The 27,924-nt window shown below is 36.2% G+C and overlaps 1 protein-coding gene across 1 annotated transcript; it reads right to left on the reverse strand.

Annotated features, from left to right (window-relative positions):
• Window positions 1–4,784: 4,784 nt before the first annotated feature.
• On the reverse strand, window positions 4,785–26,450 carry VCPIP1 (valosin containing protein interacting protein 1). The gene is made up of 3 exons (XM_016206425.2): window positions 23,602–26,450; window positions 14,367–14,453; window positions 4,785–9,716 (listed from the first exon to the last, which is right to left on the reverse strand). Exons 1-3 carry the CDS (start codon window positions 26,309–26,311, stop codon window positions 8,848–8,850), a joined length of 3,666 nt encoding a protein of 1,221 aa, XP_016061911.1. The 5' UTR covers window positions 26,312–26,450; the 3' UTR covers window positions 4,785–8,847.
• Window positions 26,451–27,924: the final 1,474 nt, after the last annotated feature.

Here is a 27,924-nt window from a genome sequence, read left to right on the forward strand (position 1 = left end):
GAATAGTGAGACACCTGAGGCTCAATAAATACAATAACTAGAATGAATGAAAAGGGCAAATAATAAACAAGTACATAAATATTTATGCTCACAAGGATGCAAAAAGTACAGATCAAAATGGATTTGAAATACCATTTTATGACTACTAAGGTAGCAAAATTTTTCTAAATCCTGCCAACAAGATTTGAATAATAGTATTAAAACATTAAAACTGGTATAATCTTTTTGGAAAGCAGTACTGAGCAAAAGTCATAAATATGGGCATAACCTTTGACAGATATTTTAAAAATGTAACAATACAAGCAAGAAAGATGTGCTTGAATGCTTATACAGTGGTACCTGGGTTTTCGAATGCAATCCATTCCGGAAGACCGTTCGAATTCTGAAATGTTCAAAAACTGAGGGATCAACAGCCGACGGCTGGGCCTCAGGATCTTGCCCTCATCGGAAGCCGTGTGGCATATTCGACTTCCGAGGTGTGTTTGAAAACCGAAGCATTTACTTCTGGGTTTACGACATTAATAAACCGAAATGTTCGTCAACGGAGACGTTCGAAAACCAAGGTACCACTGTAGTAGTGTATTCCACTAGAATTCCAATGTGGAAGCATTCCCATTTTGAGACTACTTTAAATGGTTCATCAGGAGGAAAGAACAGTGATGCAGACAGTAAAAACAGTATAATGTTAAGACAATGCCATTAAATGGCCATCACATTACTAGGCTCTTCTAGGTGCTAGACATGTATTTGTCTTAAGTAATATTCACAACGTTCATAATTGTAAAAAGCAAGAGATGAGACCAGGATAGGCTTTAACTTTACCCAATGTACTTTTCAAAAAAAAATTTATTTACTGATTTTTAGAGAGAGCGGAAGGGGAGGGCAGAGAGAAATATCAATTTTTTGTTCCACTTATTTATGCATTCATTGGTTGATTCTTGTACGTGCCCTAATTGCGTATTGAACCCAAAACCCTGGCATATCAGGATGACACACTAACCAACTGAGTACCCAGCCAGGGTTACCCTATGTACTTTTGTTATATTTGACTACTTACAAAAGCATAAATTCATGCTTATTTTTTAATTTTAAAAAGCGAGTTGATGCTAAACTCCAAACATTGCTGAAAATCCTAGAAGGAAATAGCACAATATGATATATAAAATTTGCCCAACGATAGTTAAATAATCCTTTGGCAGAAATGATGAAATCATGTATTCTATATTCAATCTGAAAACAAAAATCAAGTTTAAAAGTATATATTGGATACTTAAGTGTCTGCTCTAACCTCTCCCCAACACCAATATATTTTGCTAACCTCTACCTTTGGGTGCTATTTTAAATCAATGAAAATAATATAAATAGGAATCATACTGTCTAAACTAAGCAACCCTAAGAATTCTTAGTTTGGCTTTTAAAGGTAAAAATAAGAGTGGTTGAACCTCAAGAAAAGTGCTGTAGCTTAGTCGGGCGTGGCTCAGCGGTTAAGCATTAACCTAGGATCCAGGAGATCATGGTTCGATTCCCAGTCAGGGCACATGCTCAGGTTGGGGGCTCGAGCCCCAGCAGGAGGCAGCCGATCAATGACAACTCTCTCATCATGGATTTTTCTCTCTCTCCCTCTCCCTTCCTCTCTCTGAAACCAATAAAGATATAATTTTTTTAAAAAAGGAAAAAAAGTGCTATAAGAGGAAAAAATGTTTCAAAGTGTCCCCATATCAACCAAATATTCCTTGCTTTAACCTTTTGTGGCAGATAAAATAATGCCCCCCAAAGGTGACCATATCCTAATCCCCAGAACCTGTGAACATATTACCTTAATGGCAGATGGGATTTAACAGAGGTGATTAAGGATTTTGACTTGGATTAAGAATCTAGCTTGGATTGTCCAGGTGGACCCAATGTAACCACAGGGGTCCTTGGAAGAGTGGAGAATCTGAGATTTGAAGATGCTATGCTATTAGCTTTGAAAATGGAGGAAAGGGTCATGAACCAAGGAATGCAGGCAGCCTCTAGGAACTAGATAAGTCAAGGAAACAGATTCTCCTCTAGAGCCTCCAGAAAGGAACACAGCCCTGCTGACACCTGTAGTTTTAAGTCTCAGCTCTGCCACCTATTAACTCCAAGACCTTGGGTAAACTACCTAACCTGCCTGACCCTGTTTCCTGAAAGATTGCGACAATGACAATACTCAGCCACAAATAGTTGTTTTCAGAGTTAAAATAATTACTACATGTCATGTTTTACCTATTGCCAGGATATAGGGAAAGGGTCACTAAATGATATTATGAATGTGTTTATTGCTTGTCTCCATCACTGGGCTACAAGCTCTACGAGCCACAAAGAATTTGTCTCATTTAGAATTGCTTCTCCGGTTCCTAGAACAGAAGCTTGGCATATGATCAATGCTTAAAAAACAGTTTAAAATAAATGAATGACTCAATATGCTGATTCCATAAATCAAATATAAAAATAAGTCATTCTTTTACAGGTAGACCTCATTCTATACACGTTTCTTTCTATAAATAGAACTGACAAACAGGAATACCCCCCCCCCAAAGTCTCACACCATTTAACTGTTTTTAGAAAAAGAATTAAATTATGTAGTATGATAAATGGACCAGACAAGTATAGTTCCAACCAGGAAAGAGTACAAGTTTAAAAAGGACATAAGGTTTTCACCTCAGTATACCATATATAATTTAAAAAATCAAATATTTCAAATTTTCAATATACATTTTTAAAAATTAGAAACAACTATAGTCAGAATTGCCATTACTGGAATACGAAAAAGCCAATTAATTAAAATAAACCCAGCCTGGCTGCACGTGGCTCATCGGCTGAGCATCGACCTAGGATCCAGGCGATCGAGGTTCGATTCCGGGTCAGGGCACATGCCCGGGTTGTGGACTCGATCCCCAGTTGGGGGCGTGCAGGAGGCAGCTGATCAATGATTCTCTCATCATTGATTTTTTTTCTCTCTCTCCCTCTCCTTTCCTCTCTCTGAAATCAAGATGTATTTAAAATAAATCCATCCTGAACTGTCATAAGTAGGATGTTTATCTTATTTTACTGGAGTTTTTGAGAGCTCTTAATTATATGGTATGTAACCAGTGGCATGCATGTACAAGACCTCAAGTCCAAGTTTGGAACAAGTGTAGCCAAAGCATAAAGCAAAGCTACTTATGTTTAGTTTACTTGGGGCTCACACTTATGTCACTTGTCTAATCAGCACTATGCTGTCAGCAAGTGAGACCACAATGACATGATCAAGCAGAACAAGAGGGTAAAGACTGTTGAACCACAAGGTTATAGCAGAAATGAAGGCCTTGAAAGGCTCCATGACTTGCCTTAGGTCACAGAGCAAGTTAGAGTAGAGGCTGTCAGTTCTCCAGATTTCCAGTGTTGCATGTGGTGGTAAAGCTCTTGCATAAATATTTGAAGATACAACCATTCAGTTTTTAGTTAACTGTATACCACAAATAAAGTTTTAACATAATGAAACAATTTAAATAATGTGTGCCCTATACATGAGGATTTATCCCACTTAAATGGTAACTAAACTACAGAATTATTTTTAAATATGTCAGGCACTATTCTAATCACCTGTATTAACTCAGTCCTCACAACCACCCCGGGCGTAGATGTCAGTATCATGCTCCCAGAAGGGAAATTGAAATGCAGAGATAACACAGGAAGTGGTGTGCCAGGACTCAGTCTGGTGTCAGAGGCTGTGCCCTAACTACCAAGTTAAACAGTCTAACAAAATGGGTATTAAGCATATATACAAAAACTTGTTAAACTATACAAATGTAACTTGGCACTACTTTCTATATTTCCTTTCATTTGTTCATTATCTCAAACCAGTGTTATTTAAAAACCAGCACAAAACCAAGTTTTCTTTATTAGAACATGTCTTTGTTTTGTCTTTAAATAGTAAGCATTACATGACCCAATTATGTAATATGTCTAAATAAACTTTGCTACTCTTTTCAAATTGGGTCTGTTTCATTTGCATTGAAATGTGCCTTCAGGGGAGAAATTAATGTCCCTATATGATCTCACTTAAGGACGGTTTTAAAAAGATTTATTACACTAAGAATTCCTTTATAAAACTGAACTGTATTTTTATGCATTATAATATTTAGGTGTGCCCTGGTCAGGTAGAGCTCAGTTGCTTAGAGTGTCATCCCAGTACACCAAAGTTGCAGGTTCGATCCCTGGTCAAGGCATATACAAGAATCAGCTAATGAATGCATAAATAAGTGGAACAACAGATAGATGTTTCCCTCTCTCCCCCTTCTTTCCCTCTACAACCAATCCATCAATCAATAAAATTTCTTTGAAAATAAAATTAAGGTGTAATTCCAGGAAACAAAAGAATAAAAAATTACTTTAAAAAGCTAATGTGGAGTTGAGGGGTAAATCAGTATGTATTATTTTATTTTATTGATATAAAAGAAAACTACAAATACTGTACAGTGAGGTGTGCTGTAGAACACTATACTATACAGTTATAATAAACTATTACCAATTATTTATTACTCAAATGGAATATATACAGCAATCACAAAATCAGAAAATAATGGGTAACAGCCAGTGCCTTAGGGATGATGTAACATCTATTCTACTTTATTGAGCAGTTAAAGCACTTGCTATTTTTTCCAAATATTTTCACTATTACTATTTATTTTTACATATTCTAAATAGCATTTCCCTCCCAAAAGTAGACTCTCCATCTCTTGGCACTAACTCTTAAAGTCAAATAAACCTGAAAATATTGATAACCTTTTCAGTCTTTTATTGCTCCACCACAGGCATAAAGGCTCAAGAAGGGACTTGTGCAATCTAAAGAAAAGTATGCAACACCTTAAAAATTTAAATACTAAGTAATTGATACTCACAAGCAGATAACATTAACTAAAACTTTTTTTTACTAGTTTTCCTTTCTTTTACAAGAGAATAATCATTGTATTAATATTATACTACAAAAGCATGTAGACTCCATAATTTAAAAAATTAAATGTCAGATATACAAGTAATGGCATATTCTCCAATAATTCACAATTTTTACAATTTCTGCTATCTTGGAACAAACGTTAAAATTCCCACGATTTAAGTATTATTAAATACGAATTGAAACACTTAGCATCTCAAAGAATTATTAAGAATGACAGAACTTACAATTAACTATAAATTTTACATTGGTGATATAGCTCCCCTTATTTTATTTCTTAAGTAAACATTCTACTATAGTATGTTTTCAAGTGAATAGTTCTGGTTTGAAAAATTAACTTTTTATGTTAATTGTAAAGAGCCTTGAGGTTGTACAATTTTGTTAAATTATATAACCTTGTAATGTCTACCCAACTTACTTAGAGCATGTACCTCACTACTACTAATATGAAAGGTCATTTTAAATTCATATTAAGATGAGTGGAATGAGTTTAACCTGATTTTGCAAAGGCTTTTATGAAAATCTTAATATGGAAAACTTGTTTTGAGAACCATGAAACTCAAAATCTGCTCTGCTATATTTTAAGTATAGGCCAATTAAAATTCCTGTTGAAAAATGAAGACAAATCTATATTGATATTCTGAAATAAATGTTTTGGGATATTGTCATTATATTGACCAAATCATAATTAATGACAGAAGTTATAAGCTTATTTCATATCTAAAGATTAGTAATTAGTGAGGTCTAAAATTTTAGAGAAATGTTCACTAGCAGCCAGTATTACTAGGTAACTACATAAAATACTTTTATAAACTTTGCATTTATTAGTTAATGTGATGTCAGTACAATTCTCAAAAACCTGTCATTAGTAGTATATGAGTTGCTAGCAAGTGATCTTCCCTGAGGTAAGAGACCATATGCAAAAGTCTGCTCATTTCCAATGAAGTTAGATTCTCAAAAATAATGGCAATATGGACCTGTGGCTGGGAATCACAGATGCATTTCAGGTTGCAAGCAGTAGGCTTGATTGTAAAAACAAACTAGAAATTATCAGAAAATATAGAGTAAATTTTTCAGGTCATTATGCTAACATTTTCCAATAAAATACCGAATCACAGTGAAAGAGGAGGAAATGGATCTTATGTTTGCCCTTTAACTAGTTCCTGAGTAACCATTCCCTTGGAGTTCATTATATTCTAGCTTATATTTGGCAGTTGTCTTGTTTTTCTTCAATTTCAACCAGTTTCTCATTACCAGTATTCTAGACATATACTATCTTCTACATGGACTTTTGGGTCATCAATTCAAACTTGGTATGATTACCTATAAAATGGATTATTGAAGGAAACAATTTACAATTTGCCTTTCAGTGAAACACTGCAAACAGAATTTATAGGACTGAATTATAACTTATATCTAGGGCTAAGAATATTTTAACTGATGTATGATCTCCAGCTTGGACACAAAGTTGTGGTGACCACAAACAGTACTACTAAAAAATAATCATTCTTTAGTCCTGCATCTGATTATGATAACCATATGGAAGGATAAACTGATATTTAAGAACTTAAATTCTATTCTAAAACTTCTCTGTAAAGATGATACCTGGTCCACCTTGCAAAAACCATTACCCCAAACAAATTTCAGCAGCTTTAAAGTAATTTCAAGAAATCCAATCATTCTCAAAATCAAGCCTTTTATTCTTTATCATGGGAGAACCCAAATTATAATATTTATACCTAACTGGCTTCTAAATAGCATTGCTGTGGCAACAGAAATTAAGTGTTGTGAGAGATTAAGTCTTCCTAAGTGTTCACAGGTATGTTCTAATTTGACTAAATGAAAGTACTCAATAGGGAGATAAATTTGTTTGATATTTTTTACTTCATGCTATGAAAGTATATCTGTCAGTTATTAACTAAACATACAAGCAACAGGTGAAGACAATATTTGTTAAAGAAAAGGTGATTCTATCATTTACCTGGAAGCAGTGCATTTGCTTGTTAAAGTTTTCTTGTATTTAAACTAAAAGGGGGGAGGCATGTTTCAATGGCTATAAAAGCCAAAAATATAGTGGTTAGTGGTATCTGTAATGTTTAGTTTAATACACAGCAGTCACCTATACTAACTAAATAGGAAATATTGTTTGGTAGCTGCAGTTCTTTATGCAAATCTAGTGCACAATATAAAAGTTCTACATTTTCCTGCTATTTAGATATAAAGATATTTGAAATTTAGGAGAATGGAGATAAAATATGGTTTTAAAACTGTGACAATGTGACAAAATCCAAATATACATCTTGCTCAGCTATCACCTGCGAATGTCTAGATTCTCCATTCTTTCCTTATTCAAAATGGGCTAGCTCATTTAGTAAGTAGATTCTCAGAGACACTTTCATAGAAAGAAAAACAAAATCTCCCTTATTTGGAAACACAAGTTAAAGTACTGTCTATATTCCTCATAAATCAACAGGTTGAGACTTTTAAACACTTAATATATTTTCTGATGTACATTTTCTTTGAATGAAAACACAATTCTGCATCTGTTACATGTGCAGAGACAGTCAGGCTTTGAATGCTCTAAATAAGAGACTGTATTAACAGACATTTTGTCTTTCATCCATTCAAATTCAACTTAATTTCAGTGAACAGAGGAAAAAGATGGATTGAAATGTACATTTCAGAATACAGATTTGCAAAATAGGATAAAATAGTGCAATACCAATCTCAGGATAAACATTCTCTCTCTTTAAGGAATAAGCATGAATGCTGCTTCTTTAGGAAACTGGCACTAAAGATTTGATGAATACACTATTTAAGCAAATGCCCAGTTGATCAGGGTATGATGCAGTAAAATTTGCATCCAAATCCAAGTGAAGCCAACAAATAAAGAAAACCTTATAGACTCGAAGGAAAAAAAAAGGGGGGGTGGGGGGATGTCAAAGTCACTTAGCATATACAAGCTTAAATACCACTGATCAAAATCGTAGAACAATGTAACTCATTCATAAATTCTTATTTATAAATTGTCTCTGAATCTGACAAACTCTGAAAATTAGAGATTAACTACTGCTACCATTATTTTTATATTTTCTACCACATTTTGCAATCAACTTTTCCGCAAGATTAAAGAAAAAAAATTCGGTGGTACTTGACTAGGCCAGGATTAAAAAAATAATGGTAACATATCATCAACAGAGCACACATTTGGCTGTGTTGGCTCAAACAGCAACATTACTGAATCACATTGACCTTATCATTCTAGAACAGATATTTTCCCCATAACCTTGCTCAAATCAGCAAAATGTTTTATCACTGCATTCTAGTCTCAAGATATTTTCACCAAGAATACTATCTCTATGAATGTTTACTTTCACAGAAATGTCAGGGATCCCAGTGTCTAATAAATCCTTTTATGAATTTTAAGATACAATTTAGTTCTGATAACCTTCAAATTTACATAAATCTTTTGACACTATAGTAAATATATGGGATGGTTACCTTGATGACATCAACAGTAGCAAAATCTCATTCCCTCCCAGTTCTAGCCTTTTTAGAAATCAAGCATATTTAGCAAGAGAATTTTCATGTTTGAAACATTAAGACTTTCATGGAATTAAAATTACAAAGAACTTCCAAGGAACCACATATATGGAAAAAACTCATCTCAGCAGATCTAATAACTAATTTGTAGGAATTCAGAGCCAGCCTGGGCAGTATATTAAAAGCTATTGCCAATCACACACTTGCTATCATGCACTGAATAACAAGATATAATCTTTGAATCATATACGTACAAGATATTTAATGACTAATCAAGTTATGTGGCCCAGCCAACAAATATTACATATTCACAATAAACATTCTGCCTTTATTAGCCTCTAATTAAATCAAGAGTGATCCATTGGCTCAGTTGTGTTTGTCATCTCAGCATCTTGACTATCCATCTCTTCAGGCTCATCCACGGAATTTCCCTTTTGTGCTTTCGACCTTGTGGCAAATGCTGCTCCCAGTGCCTCTGCCACACAGCTATCAGCTGTTTCTGTATTCAAATTTTCAGTGCCACCAGTTAAAGAAAAAGATTCAGGTAAGCTAGTCTGAAGGCTCCCAGACTTCACAGAACTCATAACTTCTCCTTTCCTTTGAGGAAGATCAGATGGTGACTGCTCTGTACTTTGATCCCTCAAGTGCTTGTCCATTGAAGCCTGAATAGAAGAAACCATTTCCTGCAATTTTTTTCGTTGGGCCTCAACCAAATCAGGATCAAGCTGCCTGCTGTCTCTCATTGTAACTACTCCAGGAGCTATTCGAATAAGCTCACTGTTACTAGGAGTAGCTGTGAATACAGAAGGCTCTGTTTTAATGGAACTATTACTAAAGTCTGTCCCTATGTTATGCTTCCTTGCAACTGGAGTTTCCCTAGCTCTTGGATCAAGTTGTGGGTTACTGGATGCAGTTCCTAGAGAATGCCCTTTTCCCTGAAAGGCAGTTACATTATGAAGTTGCTCAGATTTCTTTTTTACTACTCCACCACTACCTAGTTTTAATAGCCCGTGTGAAGGACTTGATTCCCTACTTCTTGTAGTAGCCTCTGCTCGAACCTGACTTACAGCCTCTTTAACTAAGTCTTCAACATCAGGACCGATGGGAAAATGTCCTGCAGCATCCACACACAACTCCAGTCTATCTTCAGAAGCATTATAGACAAAGGTTTTGCCAGGCAGATGTGGAAAAGTACAATGCTTGCCATCAGCCATACCTAAAGAAGGGAAAAGATATTTAACATATTAAAATGTTACTTTTAAAAGTACAGTAAGAACAATTTTAGGTGAAATAGTAAATTTTCAATAATTTACAGGTAACAGTTTCAAGACAAAATTAGAAAATAATTAGAAAATATTAACAGAATTTAATACTATTACAAAAAAGAAACATCACCATAGGCCTTAAAGTAGTACCTGGGGAGATAATGTTTAAAAGACTATATCATTTTTGCATTGTGCTTATATAAGAGAATGTTCTTGTTAAATTTTGAAAGATACTTGTTGAATATTTAAAAGCAAAATGTCATGATACCTTTAATTAATCCTCAAATGGCTCAGCAAAATATATACACATATTACCTATGTATCTGTATAAAGAGACATAAAGCAAATATGGCTAGATGATTATATATATATATATATATATATCATTAACCTACCACAAAGTTAGGAAAAGGGATGGAAACAAACAGCTAAGTTATAAGAAAAAAACCAGCAATAGTGTTAGTAAAGCAATGGCTTATTGTAAAGCAGTAAGAAAATATACTTTCATTTACTAAAACTCAAATTATAAGCCTTGTAAAAATATCCATTAGGGCAAAGTGTTATGCAAACATGTTGCAGAGTGTTGAATTAAAAATAAGTAACTCCATCAGTAGATGAGTGGATAGAATTAAAAATAAGTAACTCCATCAGTAAATGAGTGGATAAAAAAGCTGTGGGACATTTATACCACGGAATACTACGCAGCTGTAAAGAAGAAGAATCTCATACCCTTTGGGACAGTATGGATGGACCTGGAGAAAATTATGCTAAGTGAAATAAGCCAGGCAGAGAAAGACAAACATCACATGATCTCGCTTATACGTGGAATCTAAAGAATTTAATAAACTGATGAACAGAATAGATTCAATGATATGGAAGCATAGATGAGACTGACGAATGTCAGAGGGATGGAGGAGGGCGGGTGGGTGGAGGGGGGAGAGAGTAACCAAAGAATTTATATGCACATATGCACAACCCAAGGACATGGACAATGGTGGGGAGGAGGACTGGGGAGGGGAGGGGGATGGGACAGGGTGGAATGGGTCATTGGGGAGAAAAAGGGATATCTGTAATATTTTAAACAAAAATAAAATTTAAAAATATAAAATAAAATAAAAATAAGTAACTCTATTGAACTACAGAATACCAGAAAAAAAGCTGTTTTCTCAGTATGACATAAGTATATAGTTTTCACAAATAAACATAAACTTTCAAAATAAGATATTCCATAGTTAAAGTAGTACTTATGGGGCACATGTAGGAAAGCTAAGATTAATGTGCTGTGACTTCAGTATAATTTTAAGAACAGATATTTGGTCACAATAAATTTAAAAGATTTTATTCAATTCAATTTCTTTGAAATAGGTGTATTTCATGTTACTACTCTTATTCTTCCCTGGAGGAATGAGTCTGAGTTATGGATGCTCCTCAGAATGGCCCACTGAAATTTACTTCTGATAGTTAACTAATGCAGCAGTCGAAGACAGAACCTTAAAGCAGGCTTCTCTTTACTTTCCAGTTGAACAGCAGTTGGTCTCACTATCTGGTATTTCAAAACTTTATACTTTTTGCCTTGGCTGGTTTGGCTCAGTGGTTAGAGCGCTGACCCAGAGGCTGAAGGGTCCTGGATTCAATTCCAGCCAAGGGAACATACCTCAGTTGCAGGCCCAGTCCCCAGCCCCGGTTGGGGTCCACATGTGGGAAGCAACCAATCAATGTCTCTCTCTCACGTTGATGTTTCTCTCTCTGTCTCCCTTCCATTCTCTCTGAAAAGAAATGGAAAAAATATCCTCAAGTGAGGATTAAAAAAAAAACTTTACAATTTTTGCAGTCTGAATATAAAAAAATTACATGTGTGTTTTAAACTATCCAATACAACTTACATTTTAAATTTGTCACTCTAATTATACTCCAAGTATGCAAAAATATGGGTTTTCAAATTTTATGAAGCCACAGATTTTCTATGTTAAAAGAAAGTAGAGAACGTTTAATAGTATATGGTACATATGGTTATATTTATGGCAAAATATAAAGGCAAAAGCAAGCCAGTTAAAAAAGAAATTGTTAGTAAGTACTATACAAATTTATGGAGGGGGAGGATGAGTGAACTCTGAAATGTTTTGCGGGCATTCGGGTTGTCTTCAGACTTGTAGGTTATTAAGAACAGTTAAGCCTGGCTGGGCATAGCTCAGCAGCTGAGCATCAACCTATGATCCAGGTGATCACAGTTTGATTTCCAGTCAGGGTACATGCCCAGGTTGCCAGCTAGATCCCCAGTTGGGGGCGTGCAGGAGGCAGCCAATCAATGACAACTCTCATCACTGATGTTTCTATCTCTCTTTCTCCCTTCCTCTCTCTGAAATCAATAAAGATATATATATATATTTTTTTAAGAATAGTTAAAAAAAAAAGCTACTGAAAAAAGCTAGAGTGGCTCTAATGTATCTGATTGTGAGTACTCCAAATAACCAGAGGAAAGAACTAAAATGCAAATGAATAAATAACACAAAGTAATTCAGATAAACATTCATTTCAATGATAAGTGAAGTATCAATTAATAAAAATCCAACTAGAATTTCCTTTTGGCACATTTTTGTCTGAGATAAATGGCAAAAACAGACACACAACAATTAAAATCAGAAATGTGGTTTAAATAGCACCTTTCAGGCACAACCTTGGAATCAGTGTACTGTCTACTAATCCCCTACCTCACATATTATAAACCATGGCTCAGGAAACAACAGTAGCAAAGAAGAGAATTTTAAAGTAAGGTCAGGGACCTACCTAGGCAAAGCTTTTAAACATTCATTTTAATAGATAACATCTATTGAGACTCACTATGTGCCAGGCACTAAAATAAACCCTGATGATTCAAAATTAAATTTAATTCTTAAGAGACTGATAGACACAGATCATTATAATTCAATCAGGTGAGTATAATGATGGATATACTACTCATTTCACTGATTATTTCAGGATTAAATGAGAAAACATGCAAAGCACATACCACAGTGTCTAATATAAATTAGGCAATCAATAGTTACTTCCTCTTTAAGGTTAAAAAGGTTTTGTAATTGTTTCCAGGCTGCTATTATGATGCTTTCCCTTGACTATCCCTGGAAAGAATCATAGTCCCACACAAGTTCATCACAGTATTATCTATAATAAAACACTGGAAACAATATAAGCTTTCAACAAGAAGAGAATGATTATGGTATATCTACCTGATGGAAGTAATATGCAGCTACTAATATTGATATAAATAAGAAACCTATGATGCTTCATAATATACAGTAAAATATGCATGATGACAAAATAGCAGGAAACAAATCTAAGTACTATAATTACAATCATGCCCAAAAAAGTATGTACATGACAAACATTTTAATATTACAGGTGCTGTTTCCCACTTCTACAGTTTCTAGACTTTTTACATTATTTAAAAACTTAAAATATGCACTAAAAAGTGAATGCAAATACTTTAAGTGTTGTGGTCCCTTTAAGCATAATCATAAGTTATATTGTCCTTTGAATTTTAAGAATCAAGATGCACTAAAATTTTTATATAACGTATCAACAATTCCATTATACGTATACACCAAAAGACATGTATACTAATATTTATAGCTATATTCTTCCTTACATCCCCAAACTGTAAGCTACCCAAAAATGCATCAGAACAATGGATGAACTATATTAAAGTGATACTATAGAATACTATGCAACAGTGAAAATGAACTATAGTTGAACCTGTCAACATGAATGAATCTGAAAATATAATGCATAAAAGAAGCAAGTCACAGAGAAAGTATACAGCATAATTCTATTATATTATAGTCATCCTATCTTTATTGTAGTGGTAGTTACATGACTATGCTTGTCAAAATATATGTATATATACCTGTATACCTAAAAAGGGTGAATATTACTATATGTAAATTATACTTCGGTCCCCAATTAAATAAAAAATTTTTTCAACAATCAAAAATCGAGGAAATTTAAACACTGATATTTGGTTATATTTTTTAAATGTGATAATGGTATTGTGGTTATTAAAGAAAAATAACCATAAGAGTTAAACTAAAGTTCTTACAGATGATATTATATCATGTGTGGGATTTATTTTATAATATCCCAGTTGAGATGGGGATAGAAATGTACTGATAACTGTTGAAGCTGGGTGGTGGGTAAATAGAGGCTCATCATACTATTATTGTTACTACTTTATATATGTTCGAACATTTCTACAACAGCCAAGTTGGGGTGAGTGGGGTAGGGTTAAGAATGAAAAAAAAGAGAGAGATAAAAACCATAAAATAGAGATTATGCACTTAATGTCTACTGAGATCAGGTAGATGAAGAGGTGAGATAAGCCAGAGTGATAAAGTGTGAGGTCAAAAGCATTCACATCAAATTTCTTAAAAGACATGTGCATTCCAAACACACACACTGGCTTTTAATTAGGCAGGTTGCTAAATAAGAATACATATCTAAAATTAACACTGGAAATAGTTTTAGAAGAATACTATCTGAACTTTCTTAATCTTGTAACAGCTTAAGTGAAGATATTATCTAAAAATAAAATCAGAAATTGACTATACCCATGGTTTTCTTCATAATATTGTAGAATACACCACCCTGTTGGAACATGTGAGGAAGCCCCTTTGCATAAGACCATACATCTTCTCCTGTAAGATAAAAACAGATACAGTATTAGCAACAAATAAAATTGTTCAACCCAGGGTTGTTTTCGTATGGATTAGCCACTAACAGAGATTGCAAGGCGCCTGGTATAACATATAGGGAGATGATATGGAGTAATGAAGCTATAGCACACTAGGAAATGCATGACAAATCTAAAGTTGGCAGCCACTGCCAACTGCTGTCATGGCAAAATGTAGGCCCACTGTTTCAAAACAAAATAGCTTTTCAAGAGAAGCCAGAAATCTGGGTTTTTAATGTGAATTGTCTCCATTTTTACTTATCTATTTTTAAATATGTTTTTATTGATTTCAGAGAGAGGGAGGGAGAGGGAGAGAGACGCTAGAAACATGGATGGAGAGAAACATCAATTGCCTGCCTCCTGCACACCCCTTACTGGGGACTGAGCCCACAACCAGGGCATGTGCCCTAACCAGAAACTGAACCAGTGACCTCCTGGTGCACAGGAGGACACTCAACCAACTGAGCCACACTGGCTGGACAACTCTCTCAATTTTAAAATGTAGGAGCTAATTCAAAAATGTCTTTAAAACTACTTATGTCAATACTGGGTATATTAAATAAAATAGATCTGAAAACTTAATACAGCTCAAAAGATACTAAGATAATTTATAAAAGAATAATATAAAATTGTATTTTCCAAATTTATGTTAAAGCCAAATAAAAACAGATGAAAGGGGCTAGGAAGAAAAGTAAATAGGTAGGTCAAAGATAAGTAATTAATGTTGTATGTTGTTGTTCCAAACTGGTCTTTTTAAAATAGAAATTTAGAGAGAAACTAACTTGAAGAGATTTAGAATAACTTTTAGAAGTCCACAAAAAATCCACAAGCAAGCCACCATTTCACAAAAACATTTTTTCAAGAACATTCTTTGACAGTGCCTAGTTCAATAAGAAGTTTCAAATAAAAAGTTAAGCCTGGCTGGGCGTGGCTCAGCGGTTGAGCGTCAACCTAGGATCCAGGCAATTGGGGTTCGATTCCCGGTCAGGGCACATGCCCGGGTTGCGGGCTCGATCAATGACTCTCTCATCATTGATGTTTCTATCTCTCTCCCTCTCCTTTCCTCTCTCTGAAATCAATAAAGATATATTCTTAAAAAAAAAAAAAAAAAAATTAAAAAAAAAAGTTAAGAATGATAATCACTGTTCAAGAAGTTAATAAAGAATGGAAGAAACATGAAGTTACTTTTGGTTGTGGTTGCTTTGTTTCTTTATACTTTCATTGTTTCTAATCTGATAATGTACAGTAAAACTTTCATAATCAGGACTTTTAACATCAATTTTTAAAGAAAGGTTAACTTTTCTCTTTCCTTCTAGAAGATTATACTATCAGATCTGAGCTTTGAAAGGTTATTGATGAAATAATCACTATATACCTACAGTCTCACAGAGCTCCAGCCTCTTTCCACATTCATAAACAGTAAAATGAATTTGCATGGCAGTTGGCTAAAGTTACTTAGCATATTACTTTAAAGAATAAAAAATTTTAAAATTTCAGTGAACTAGAACGTTTACTTACACATAAACACTTCACTTACTAATGATACAGTACTACTAGAATATGGCTATATTTAAGTTTAAACTTAAATATGACTGTATTTGACTTAAATGTGGTTATATTTAAGTTTAATTAACTAATTAAACTTTATTTGGATAAATCATTTCTATGGTCATAACCTTTCATTTAGTTACTATCCATGTTATCTTTATTTTAAATATATTTTTATTGATTTCAGAGAGAGGAAGGGAGAGGGAGAGAGAGAGATAGAAACATCAATGATGAGAGAGTCGTCACTGATTGGATGCCTCCTGCAAGCCTCCAACTGGGGATCAAGCCTGCAACCAGGGTGTGTGCCCCGACTGGGAATTGGACCGCAATCTCCTGGATCCTTGGTTGATGCTAACCTGCTGAGCCACGCCAATGTTATTTTAAATGTACTTACTATTTTATAAAATACTCTAGAATATCATTTACTTGGAAAATAAATTTAAAAATTATATGGTAGTGCTTAATATTTTTGGTAAAAATCTTAACAGATACCAAACAGTGAATTCCTCAGAACTGGCCACCTAAATATTAGTAAGAAAAATGACATTTCTTATGTATCTACATAGGTATATAAATATATATGTAAATACACAAACAGTGAACTACTACTCAGCCATTAAAAAGATAAATTATTGCCATTTGGCAATAATGGGTGGATCTTGAGGGTATTATGCTAAGTGAAATAGATCAAACGGAAAAGGACAAAAAATGTATGGTTTCATTAATACAGGGAATATAAAACAAAAGGAACAAACAAACAAAACTCAGAGATACATACAACAGAATGGTGGTTACCAGAATGAAAGCGGGCTAGGGGGAGAGCAAATTGGGTAAAAGGGATCAAATACATGGTAACAAAAGGAATCTAGACGTTGGGTGGTGAACACATAATAGAGTCTACAAATATCAACTTATGCTGTACACCTGAAAATTATATAATCTTATTAACTGATGTTACCTCAATAAATTTTAAATAAAACTTTAGGTGTCACTTCCTCTAGGATTTTTCAGAGTGGTGGTTAGGTAGGAACCTTCCTCGCTGCTCCAATGCGTAAGAATACCACACTGCAGGTTAATTTAGTTTGCTTTTTTGCTCCCCTTCTGAGCAGAAGCTTTTCAGAGTCAGGAAAACGTCAGTGGCCTACCTGACTTTATATTCACAAAGCCTGGCCCAGTGCTCAACAGTAGCACTCTTAGCATCTGTTGAATGAATGTATATGAATGAATTGTATAAATGAGTTTTTTTCCTTTTAACAAGTTATAAAAGAAGTCCTGAAAAAACTAACTGAAGCAGCACAATGATAACTGTTCTTCAATGTTATGGATAAGATATAACTAATGGTAATAATCGTACCTGTTCATCAATCTAGCAGAACAAAATCATAGCAAAAGAAAAGGAAAGACTTTTAAGCACAACCTTTTAGTTATAAAATAAATAAGCTATGGGATATAATGTACAGCATGGTGACTATAGTTAATAATACTGCATATCTGAAAGTTGCTAAGAGAGTAGATCTTAAAAAGGGGGGCAGAATTATTTTTCAACAATTCATTAGAAAGCAAACTCTAAGAGAATAGAAACATTTGGTAAATCATCAAGCATATATTTTATTAATTCATGTTTCTTAAGTTTCCAATTAGTTCTACTTCATAATTTGTTTCTTCATAGTACAAAAGTAAAATACTTAAATTCAACATATTGTATGCATGTAGAAAAAAAGTCTGCATCACCAACATAGATAACTTCTATTCACACCCTATCTTCCTCAAATCCTTCCTCCTGATAGTCTTCAGTTCTCCTACCTGAGCAGTAGTTACATATGGCAGGACATTACGAATGGTTTTTCTTTTGGTTTATCTGACAGTTTTTTCTCTTAAACAAGTAATTTTTTAATTTTAAAAAGTATATTAAAATGGGACATTTTAAAAAATATATTTTTCTAACTTTTACTACTAATAATATAATCATGGCATTAAAAGTGAGTTTAAAAGGTAGTCATTCCAATTTTCTAACTTTAGATATTTAAAAAGGTAATTTGAAGTTTCTACTTTGCAATTTGTGAAGCAAGTGAATAAATTTAAAAATTTATGAAATATATTTTTAAAGACTCAGCCCAAAAGTACCTAAAATTAGCTCTGAACTCAAGTATCTACAACCATAAAATAAACTGACCAAAATGTTAATTTAAACCAGGAACATGGGACTATTTCTATAAGAAAGGATCCTAAAGGTATTCATTAGCTGAAAGAATTGTTGTCATCTCTCCACTCTTCCTACCGATCCGTCCATCTAAAAATATATCTACCTTATCAGCAGTCAAAACCTTTTCTAAGAAATGCATGCCTGTTTCTTCCTTTTACTCAGTCCTTTGAGTGTATACAGCCCATTAAGTGTCATCATCAGCATTAAAAGATGCATTTATCATACACATACGTGTATACAAACCTAGGTGTAAATGTGTACACGCACAGAATCTGATCCTTTGGGGAGCGCAAATGTTAAAGACAACTATCATATTTTACTTTACACATACTTGAATTCTTTGAATTTTAAAAAATATTATCTTGTAATTGAAAAAATATGAAAAACAAAAGGTATCAAAGTAGCTGAGTACAGAAAGGAACACACTCAATGTTACCTTAATCTTCAGAGTTGATAGTATAAAATCACCATTTATAACATACACATTTATCTTAAGATACATCTATATGCATTATTTTATTACTGTTTTTATTGATTTTGGAGAGAGGAAGGGAGGGGGAGGGAGAGAGAGAACCATCAAAGATGAGAGAGAGCCCGGCAGGGCGTGGCTCAGCGGTTGAGCATTGACCTGGGATCCAGGCGATCAGGGTTCGATTCCCAGTCAGGGCACATGCCCGATTGTGGGCTTGATGGATGACTCTCTCATCATTGATGTTTCTGTCTCTCTCTCCCCCTCCCCTTTCCTCTCTCTGAAATCAATAAAGATATATTTAAAAAAAAAAAAAAAAAGATGAGAGAGAGTCATTGATCAGCTGCCCCTTGCATGCCCCCTATTGGGGATTAAGCCGGAAACTCCAGCATGTGCCCTGACCGGGAATTGAACTGTCACTTCCTGGTTTATAGGTCAACGTTCAACCACTGAGCCACACTGGCTGGGCTATATGCATTATTGTTAAATCAACTTTATGACTGCTCCACTAGAAATATGTTGCATATAAATCAATTAGAAGAGTGATCAGATGGCATGTAAATAATAATAATATGAATTAACTACTAACTAGATTTGAAACTGTCCTTCATCCAATATTTGAAGAAAAAAAGATCAAGATGCAATAATGATACTCAGACCCAATGTCATCTAAAACATAAGTGTCTGAACCCCAGGTGTAATTCTGAAAAATCCTAAGGCAGTTATAACAACAATAGGCACTGTGAAATTACAAAGTAATTGTGCACTTTAAAAAATGTTTATTAGCCCAGCCAGAGTGCCTCAGTTTGCTGAGTGTTCTCCTGTGCACCAAAAGGTTGCCAGTTCGATTCCCGGTCACGGCACATGCTTGGATTGCAGGTTCAATCCCTGGTAGGGGCAAGTACAAAAGGAAACCAACTGATCTTCCTTCTTTCCCTTTCTCTCTCTCTTTCTTTCTCTCTCTCTCTCTTTCTTTCTCTATCTCTTTCTCAGCATGTCCTCGGGTGAGGGTTAAAAATATATATATATTAAAAATTCAAACTTTTTTTTTTCAGGAAGATAGAAAGTACACAAAAATCAAAGTTTCTCAATACCTGAAAGGTCGCTAAACTTTATAGTGAGTGGGATAAATATCACAAGTAATCTAACACCATTAAAGCAACTCCAACTGACAAATTCTGTTTTTCACAAACCTGTCTTTATTTCTTGAAAAAGAAAATTAACTAGAAACTCAGTAGAATACAATACTAAGAAAAAATAAATTAGCTTAGTATTTATGGTGGATGATGTACCATCTATCATATCTACCACAAAAGAAAATCCACAAAAAAGTGGTCAACTAGAAAACTCAATAACCAGAGTTAGAGTCACTCCAATACTATATAAGTAATAAAGACTACAGTCTACAAAAATTGTTCAGTAACCTGCAAGTAGTCTGGATAAAGCAGATGTGAAATATTTAGATTAAATATTATTTCATTTTAAAACTACCATCATAAGGTTAAAGTGACTAGTTCCATGAATTGTTTATACTAAGCAAAAGACGCATGTACTTACTTAATGTCTTGATATAAATAAATTCTATTTAATAAATATTCTACTTAAAAATAATGAAAGGAAAAGCACATGTCCCTGACTATCAAGCATTCAGCCTATTTAATGAAGATATAAAGGCTATATAATGAAAACAAAAGCTATAAAAGTATGGGATAACCTCAGTTGGGATCCTGCAGGTAAGTTTATGGAAGGCAAGGACTGTGTCTCATTCATCTTTATACCTCTAACAGTCTCTAACTCACAGCAGACATTCCTTTTGCTGAAATAATCTGCATTAATTCACTTAGCAAACATTTTCTTGGCACCTAATAAGTGTCAGGCCCTGTACTAGGTGATAGGGTTTTCATCAGTGAGTAAAACAGGCTACTGTCTCTTTTGTGGAGTTTATAATACAGTGGGGGAGGCAAATTAGTAAGTAAACCAACAAAAATATAATGAAAACTTGTTATGGGTACTCAGGGAGAAATGAAGAGGATGTAATGATAGAGGGTACCTACTCAGAGTGGTTAGTAAGTGTCTCTCAAGACCTTATATAAGGTTATCAGAAGGAGAAAGCCTCTGAAGAAAGTAGTATTTAAACCTAAACCTACATGAGAAGGAGCCAGCTGTTTGAACAGCATAAAGCTTGATGAGCTATTTTCTAAAGCAACATATCAGCAGCTTAGTTCACATTTGGTAATTCACAAAATAATTTCTGCACTTTGAAACTTGAAATTTTCTAAATAAGCCCTGTAACTTTCCATTTTCCAGCCCACTCCAATCTAAACAGCAATAGTTTCCCAGCACTCTTCACATAAGATTGCATGTATATAACTATCCCCAAGTTGATATACTTACAAACACACCACTTTTTAAGAGTATCTCTATATAATTCAAATACAGTTATAAGAGAATTAGAGGTAGAAAACTAATATTTATGGAGGGATTAATACAGGACAGGCACTGTCTTAATACCTGAAAGCAGAAAGTCTCTCAAGTGTTACCACTATAAAATTAGCAAAACACTCTTTTGATGCTTAAATTTCGTGTCTGGAGTGGAAGAAGGCTTAAAGAAATGTGTGGTTTGTAAGGGCTGCAACATACAGTGGAGGTGAAGAGGGAAGGGATCATAACAGGAAGACGTTATCTTGATGAACTCATTGCAGTCCAGTCTATTACTCAGATATTCAGGTTCAGGAACTTCAAACCAAAATTAAAAAGTGGTTAATTATAAGCCAGAATTATACTGTACTAATTTTTGTTACAAAATATATTATCCTACTGACCAGACTTTTAGATTGCTGATAACAATCTCACCCATGCCACACAATCCTCATTTGCACTTTCAACTGTTCATCAACATTTATATCAGAAAGCCAAATCAATGATCAGAATTGATGCTTGATGAATATGAAATCAGTAAAGGGATACAGATCTTTCATCCAGACCATGGTGAGGACCACCACATATTCCTGCCCCTAAATAGGGAGATTACCTTCCTAGTTACCAGAATTTTCATGAACCACAGATGATTTATCTTTTCCTTTTGTACAGCAGTGTATAAAGGGCCAAATTCTGCTTTTCAACTCTTTTTCAATGTTCAGTGTCGACCATTCATTCCATTTCTGCTGGTGCACCCTTTGTTTAGACATGTTAATGTCATCAACTTAATTCAATCAAAAACATTTCAAAGTGCCTGTTACCTGCAGAGCACTATAGTAGGTGCTGAGCATCCAAGATTCTTTAAGATCTGAGCCACATCCTCAAGAGTTCATATTCTATTGAGGAAGACCTCCTCTTTCCTGTTTTTGATCTAGGAGGTTGCTTTTTTTTTTTAAGTGCCTTCTGCATATATCTAATTTTATCCATTTTGTGCTAATGTTATTTAATTTTCAGAGTTCTAGGTGTAATATACTGTTACCCTGTAAACCAACTACAAGGGGTACTTTGTATAGAGAAGGCAATTAATTGAAGTACCTGGAAGTTAATCAGCCTACTTGAAATCACTGAGTTATTAAGTAGTGGAGATGAGATTAAAATTCTGACTCCAAAGATCATACAATATTTCCTCTATTCCATACAATCTCTAAGAAACTAAAAACTCTGAGACAGAAATATATAAAGTGCCCACTACATTTCTTGACATACCAATTCAATGACTATGTGTGCCAAAATAAAATCAGCAACATAAAGTTATAAATTTGTACAGGGTTTTGAGATCTCCTATTAACTACTAGGCCCCCTAATTTAACAAGCCAAGAATAATCAATCTTCATTTTGGAAAGTCAAGGTCCAATTCACTGATATTTAAGTACTCTTGGGAAACAGAATCAAAACCTAGATCACTTTTCTAGCTGAAAGCTCTAATCTCAGCAAAAATAAGGCCTTTCTACTATGTAATATATCTAAATTTTACTTCTACTGTAAGCCTTATTATGTAAAACATATTAACACTAATTTTAAAACATAGGTTAAGCAAGTGAAAATGTAAAAAGTGCACCACTGGATCACATCTCAAATAATCTAAACCTTTAAGTTACATATTCTGTTGATAATATATTTTCCTTTAATTTATGCTTCATTACTAAAAAGAAATGCTTCTTAAGCAACCTCATTAACATCTACATCTGTTCATGTTTCTTTTGAGTTACAACAGTTCATTACAATTATGGCAAAGAGTCACTGAGTAAGGAAATTACTTGAACACAAATCCTTATGTACAAATAAGAAAAATGTGATGAACTGGGAAAGGGAGAATGGGAAATGGAGGAAAGAGACTATCACGTGGGAGTGCAGTCTGAATAAAAACACCAGAAACTGCAATTCATCAAACAGGAAGTCCTGAAATCACATGACATGCAGGAAAGCAAAATTTAAAAATAAAAGAAAGGTGGGCAGGCTCAATAGAGCTGAGAGAGGGGGGAAATGAAAAAGGCTTTAATGGATACATTACATGCCTATTTAAAAGGAGAATATGCTATTGGGGTGAACACACAATACAACATAGAGATGATTTATTATGAAATTGTACACCTGAAACCTATATAATTTTAGTAACCAATGTCACCCCAATAATTTCAATTAAAATTTTTTTTTAAAAGAATTAAGTTATACTTAAATAATCTGGTGACAGTTAAGGGACTACTTTCACTTTCTTAGTTATGTTTTCCTAATATTTACTCAATAGAGAATCACACTAATATCTAGCCAATAACTGTCAAAAAGATACAGAAAATCATTTTTCCCTAAAATATAATTAGTTTTTATGTTGACCACAGATTTTTCCCCACAAAAAACAGAAGTGTATTATATTCACAATTAGGTTAAGAAATAGCATCTAAGTTAAATTCATCTTACCCATTAATGTTGCTAAAAGACATAAGGAGTACATTTCTTTGTCAGCTTGCTCCTGAAGTTCCTTAGATGACAGTTTACCAGTAGCAGCAATCTCTTCTTGTTTCACAGTGTGGGCCGAGTGTGCTGCAGCAGACTGACCACCTTCTGCTTTACTTTTTAGAATCTCTATTGTAATTCTGTCCCCATGCTGTAAAGGAACTGGCTCCTTTTCCATTCCTGCCTGGGGTGGCATTAACTCTTTAGGAGGAAAGCCATACCGAATACACTGTAAATATGGAGGAATGTTGAATTCTCTGGCTATGCTTTCCTGAAGTTCAAAAAAGGTTGTTGAAGACTTAAGTGTAACCATGGATTGTCGTCCATCATTGGTTGTTATTCGGATCTTCTTCTCTTTCGAAGTTGTTGGTGAATAGGGAGACTTAGTGGGGGTAGCAGGTGCAGAGGACGGACCATCACGAATGGGACTAGGAGAAACAGTCCTGGGTTGCCCTTTTTGTTCTTGTTTTAACTTCTCTGTTTTCCGTTTCTGCATTACAGAAGCCTGTTCCGTAATAGTCTGTTGAATAGTTCTTTCAGTTTTACTCATGTTTAACTCCTCCTTGTGCAAAGTTTTTGTTTTCTGTCCAGTAAGAATAATTTTAGTTGGGAGCTGAGACTCTGACTCTTGTCCTTGTACATCTCCAACTCTTTGGGCATGAGCACCATCTATATTTACAGGAGTATAATCATCAGGATTCTTTTTGGCAGTCTGATGCAATATAGTGTGGACAACTTTCTGAACTAGGATTTCACTCCCAAATTCACCAGGAAAGTGCTTGGTAACAAGTTTCATTGCAACATCATAAACATTACTATTCAAAGATGAATCACTTTCATACTGGAACCAATATACTGTTTCTCTGACCACTCTGCCACCCCATTCCAAAGTAATAGGAAAAGCTTCTGGTAGATTGTCATACTCTTTACCATCCCAAAAATGTTTGAATCCACAACCACATTTGCCACCAGTGGACCTCGAATTAGTTCTGTCCCCATCCAAGTACACAATAGAACCATCTCCTCTGACCCTCCGCACAGATGTGCCATGGCACCAATTACAAGCTGTTAGGCTACTCAATCCATAGTCTGGTACCAAAACATCTTTCACTGAATCATACGAGCAAACCAAATTGTTCAAGGGAAAGCTATAATTTTTGTCAGGCCTCAGCTGTCCATGGGTACTTTTTGCCAGGTTATACAGTTTCCCTCCCGGAGCCAACCACTCTGGAGGAACATGAAGTTCAGAAAGGGCACCACAGAGCAAACATTTGTGAAGGCGATTATCCATTACTGCTTTTTTAGCAGCTGCTGTGACTTCTTCAGGCTGAACTCCTATCACCCCAGTCCTCCTGTAGAAATATTGATGAACATCAGCAACCAAACTAGGGTGGATACCATGTTTGTCCATAAAGACTTCTTCCATAGCAGCAACAAGCCTAAGTAAGTATTTATCCTGCAGACTCCTGTCTCCTCCAATAACACAACCACCATCCTCCTCAAGTTTGATGTACTTTTTAATGAGGTCCTGAGGCACACCCCATGCTTTAGGAAGCAAATTCATAGGCAGTTTGGGCAAAGCAGCCCCTTTTATGCCTACCAAGGGGATATAATGGTTCCTACCAGAGCTACTCCATGCAATACAGATTGGTTTGTTCAAATGACCATCTCTCCCGGTGCACTTCTCTGCAGGGATGAGCCCAGGCAGAAAGGTGGCTGAATAATCACCAGAGCTTCTCATGCCACTGAGAGAATCTAACAGAATAATAGGGCGATGTAACACATTTGCAAGGCCAAATATGTGGATGTTCCTCAGACCCAAGGGAACACCCTCAGGCGGTACAAACAGAGGGTCACACTCATTGATAATGTCTTCCCACTCAGCAGCATCAATGAAGTCATGGAACAGGGCTTGATATCTGGCCAGGTGCTGCTGAAAGTGCTGTTTCAGATTCTCTCTCAAGGCATGCCAGAAGAGCTCCCGGCCTACTAGAGCCCGGGACACAGCATGCACCAGGCAGTGTCCATCCCCGTCCACATGCACTGGAATGAGGCATTCCTGACTTTTATTGGCCCGCTTGATGTCCTCAAGGGTGTCATGCAAATATAGGAGGCTTCCGGAGCGGTCCTTGCCATAGCCCACCGTGTTAACATGCTCTGGTTCGATGAGGAAGGCGCGGTCACCCAGTAAAGCGCAATCGAACAGTTCGCCCTGGTTCATGTCCCGGAGAAGCTTAGCCCGGCCCGTCTGTTTGTCCATTCCATAGCGAGCTAAAATGGGCGACAACAATTTGCAGTGGTAGTTGGAGAGGCCCATCACCTTTACCAGTTCCGTGGTCTTCTTGGGCGCCCCTGTAACCCCCAGCAGCGCGTTCCGCAGCAGGTTGTGTAGCACTACGTCGGGGTCGGTCACCTCCTCCACCCCCAGCAGCTGTTGTTGCTCGTGCCGCTGTCCGCACTCGGTACACTCGATGCTGACAGAACCGGAGGCCGGGAAGAACAGACGCGCCTGGCACTTCGGATCTGGGCAGCTCCCGGAGAGGATTCTCCGGTCTCTCCGCTTCGAGAGCACCCCCGGGGCAGTCGCCGCCGCAGCCAGGGACGACGGGGTGTGCGGAGCCTCAGGGGGAGGCGGCGGCGGCGGCAGCGGAGGCGGCGGCGGCGGCTGAGACATAGCTCTCGGCTCTCGAGCCTCGTTCCGCGTCCCAAGCGACCCTCAAAGGCTCATAGCCCAGACCCCGACCGGCCCAACTCGGTCTAGTGCAGGCCCAGGGAGAATCACTTTCCTTTCCCTACCAGCTCCTCCTCCTCCTAGGCGAAGGCGGAAGCGCCGGACGTTGTTTCTCTTCTTACTTCTCCACTGCCGGAGCCGTTGCCCCGAACGTAACGGCCACCACCCTACCCCGCACTCACACTCACTCACTCACTCTCGCTCTCTCTCCTCAGACACACAGACACACACGCCCTCACTGAGAGTGCGCAGGCGCAACTTCCGCTCTGCCCTCTGGGAATTAGAGTCTTCCAGCCTTTCTCTTGGCCATCGGATGCTAGAATCTTAGGCTTATAAGAACTACAAGTACCGAGAGGCCAGGCGGTTCAGCGTCCGCTGAGAGGAGGAAGAGGAAGGCAATAGGAAGGAGGCAGATGGAAAATAGTCACTCACGTTGCCTGCCGGGAGTTGTAGTTTTATCTGGAACGTCTTTGCCCTCTCCCCCGCTCTGGGGCCCAAGCAAAATAGTGTGAGAGACCACCTTTCCTAGGATGCACTGCGGTGCGTCTAGCTTCACTTCCTCCTTAGGCGAAGGGAAGGATCCAGGGCAGCTTGCTTGTTAAAAGCAGAATTAAAGGGTATGGGTATCGGAAGCAGAGGGTTTGAAGTTCACGACTTCTAGAAGGGGAGGGCAGTGAAAGGCTCTCAGTGAAGAAGGTACAGTAAATAAATGTCCAGGGATATGGTGGGCTGGGAAGTTGAATGAAATGGTCTTCCCTAGGCTGGCGGTCATAAGAGAAAAGGGGAAAAATAGTGGATTGATTCTCGGAGTGTTTCTTAATGTCTTTTCTTCTGCCACACTTTTATTCTCATTCTTCCCGCTATTCCAAGCCACTGAGGCGCCTACGCCCCGTTTTCTGCCTTTCCCCCCCTCTCTACTGAGGGTCGCTAAGGCGCCATTTATTTCCTCCTTCCCTGTACGTCTTTGTAGTTTACAGTACAAATAATACCTCCTCCCCTCAGAAGAATATAAAAACCATCATTAAGTTCTTAATGTATGTCTGTTATAGCCATACACGATATCATTTTCTTTTCGTAATAACTTTGTTAGGAAACACGTCCAGAAAAGAAATGACTTGATCAAGTTCACAGTCTGTAAGTGACTGGATAGGTACAAATCTAGATCTGTACCCATTTTACAGACAGAGACATAGGCAGGAAAGGTTAGGCCAGTATTAATAAAATAGTAAGAAACTTCTGGTTCCTATTATAGTTATTGACAAAGAACATCCAGCCTAAGAAAAAGTCTTATAAGAGTTTATGTAAGCCAAACTGACACAATTGCTGGGAAGCAATATCTCAACAGACTTAAGAAAAAGATCCAGGGAATGGCAGTTTTTAGCCTATTTTAAACTTTAGAATAAAAGGAGGAGGTGTAAGAAGGGTTATATGAAATTCATTAGTGGTAGATTAGAGAGGTGGGAGAAAGCAGAGTGGGAAAATCTCTGAGATTGGAGAAAAAGTAAATTAGAGAAACACATCTTTTACATTGCAGGGTACAGGATCGTTAACATTTA

This window comes from Miniopterus natalensis, chromosome 16 (assembly GCF_054644295.1).
Source record: "Miniopterus natalensis isolate mMinNat1 chromosome 16, mMinNat1.hap1, whole genome shotgun sequence".
Lineage (NCBI taxonomy): Eukaryota > Metazoa > Chordata > Mammalia > Chiroptera > Miniopteridae > Miniopterus > Miniopterus natalensis.

Bases quoted from the DNA above. Each gene is read 5' to 3' on its own strand.
- VCPIP1 (XM_016206425.2), bottom strand. From the start codon at position 26,311: ATGTCTCAGCCGCCGCCGCCGCCTCCGCTGCCGCCGCCGCCGCCTCCC. The intron at 14,454-23,601 runs GTAAGATGAATT...TTTATCTTACAG, and splicing joins TCTTTTAGCAACATTAATGG to GAGAAGATGTATGGTCTTAT. The intron at 9,717-14,366 runs GTATAGTCAATT...TCCCTTCTTTAG, and splicing joins TATTATGAAGAAAACCATGG to GTATGGCTGATGGCAAGCAT.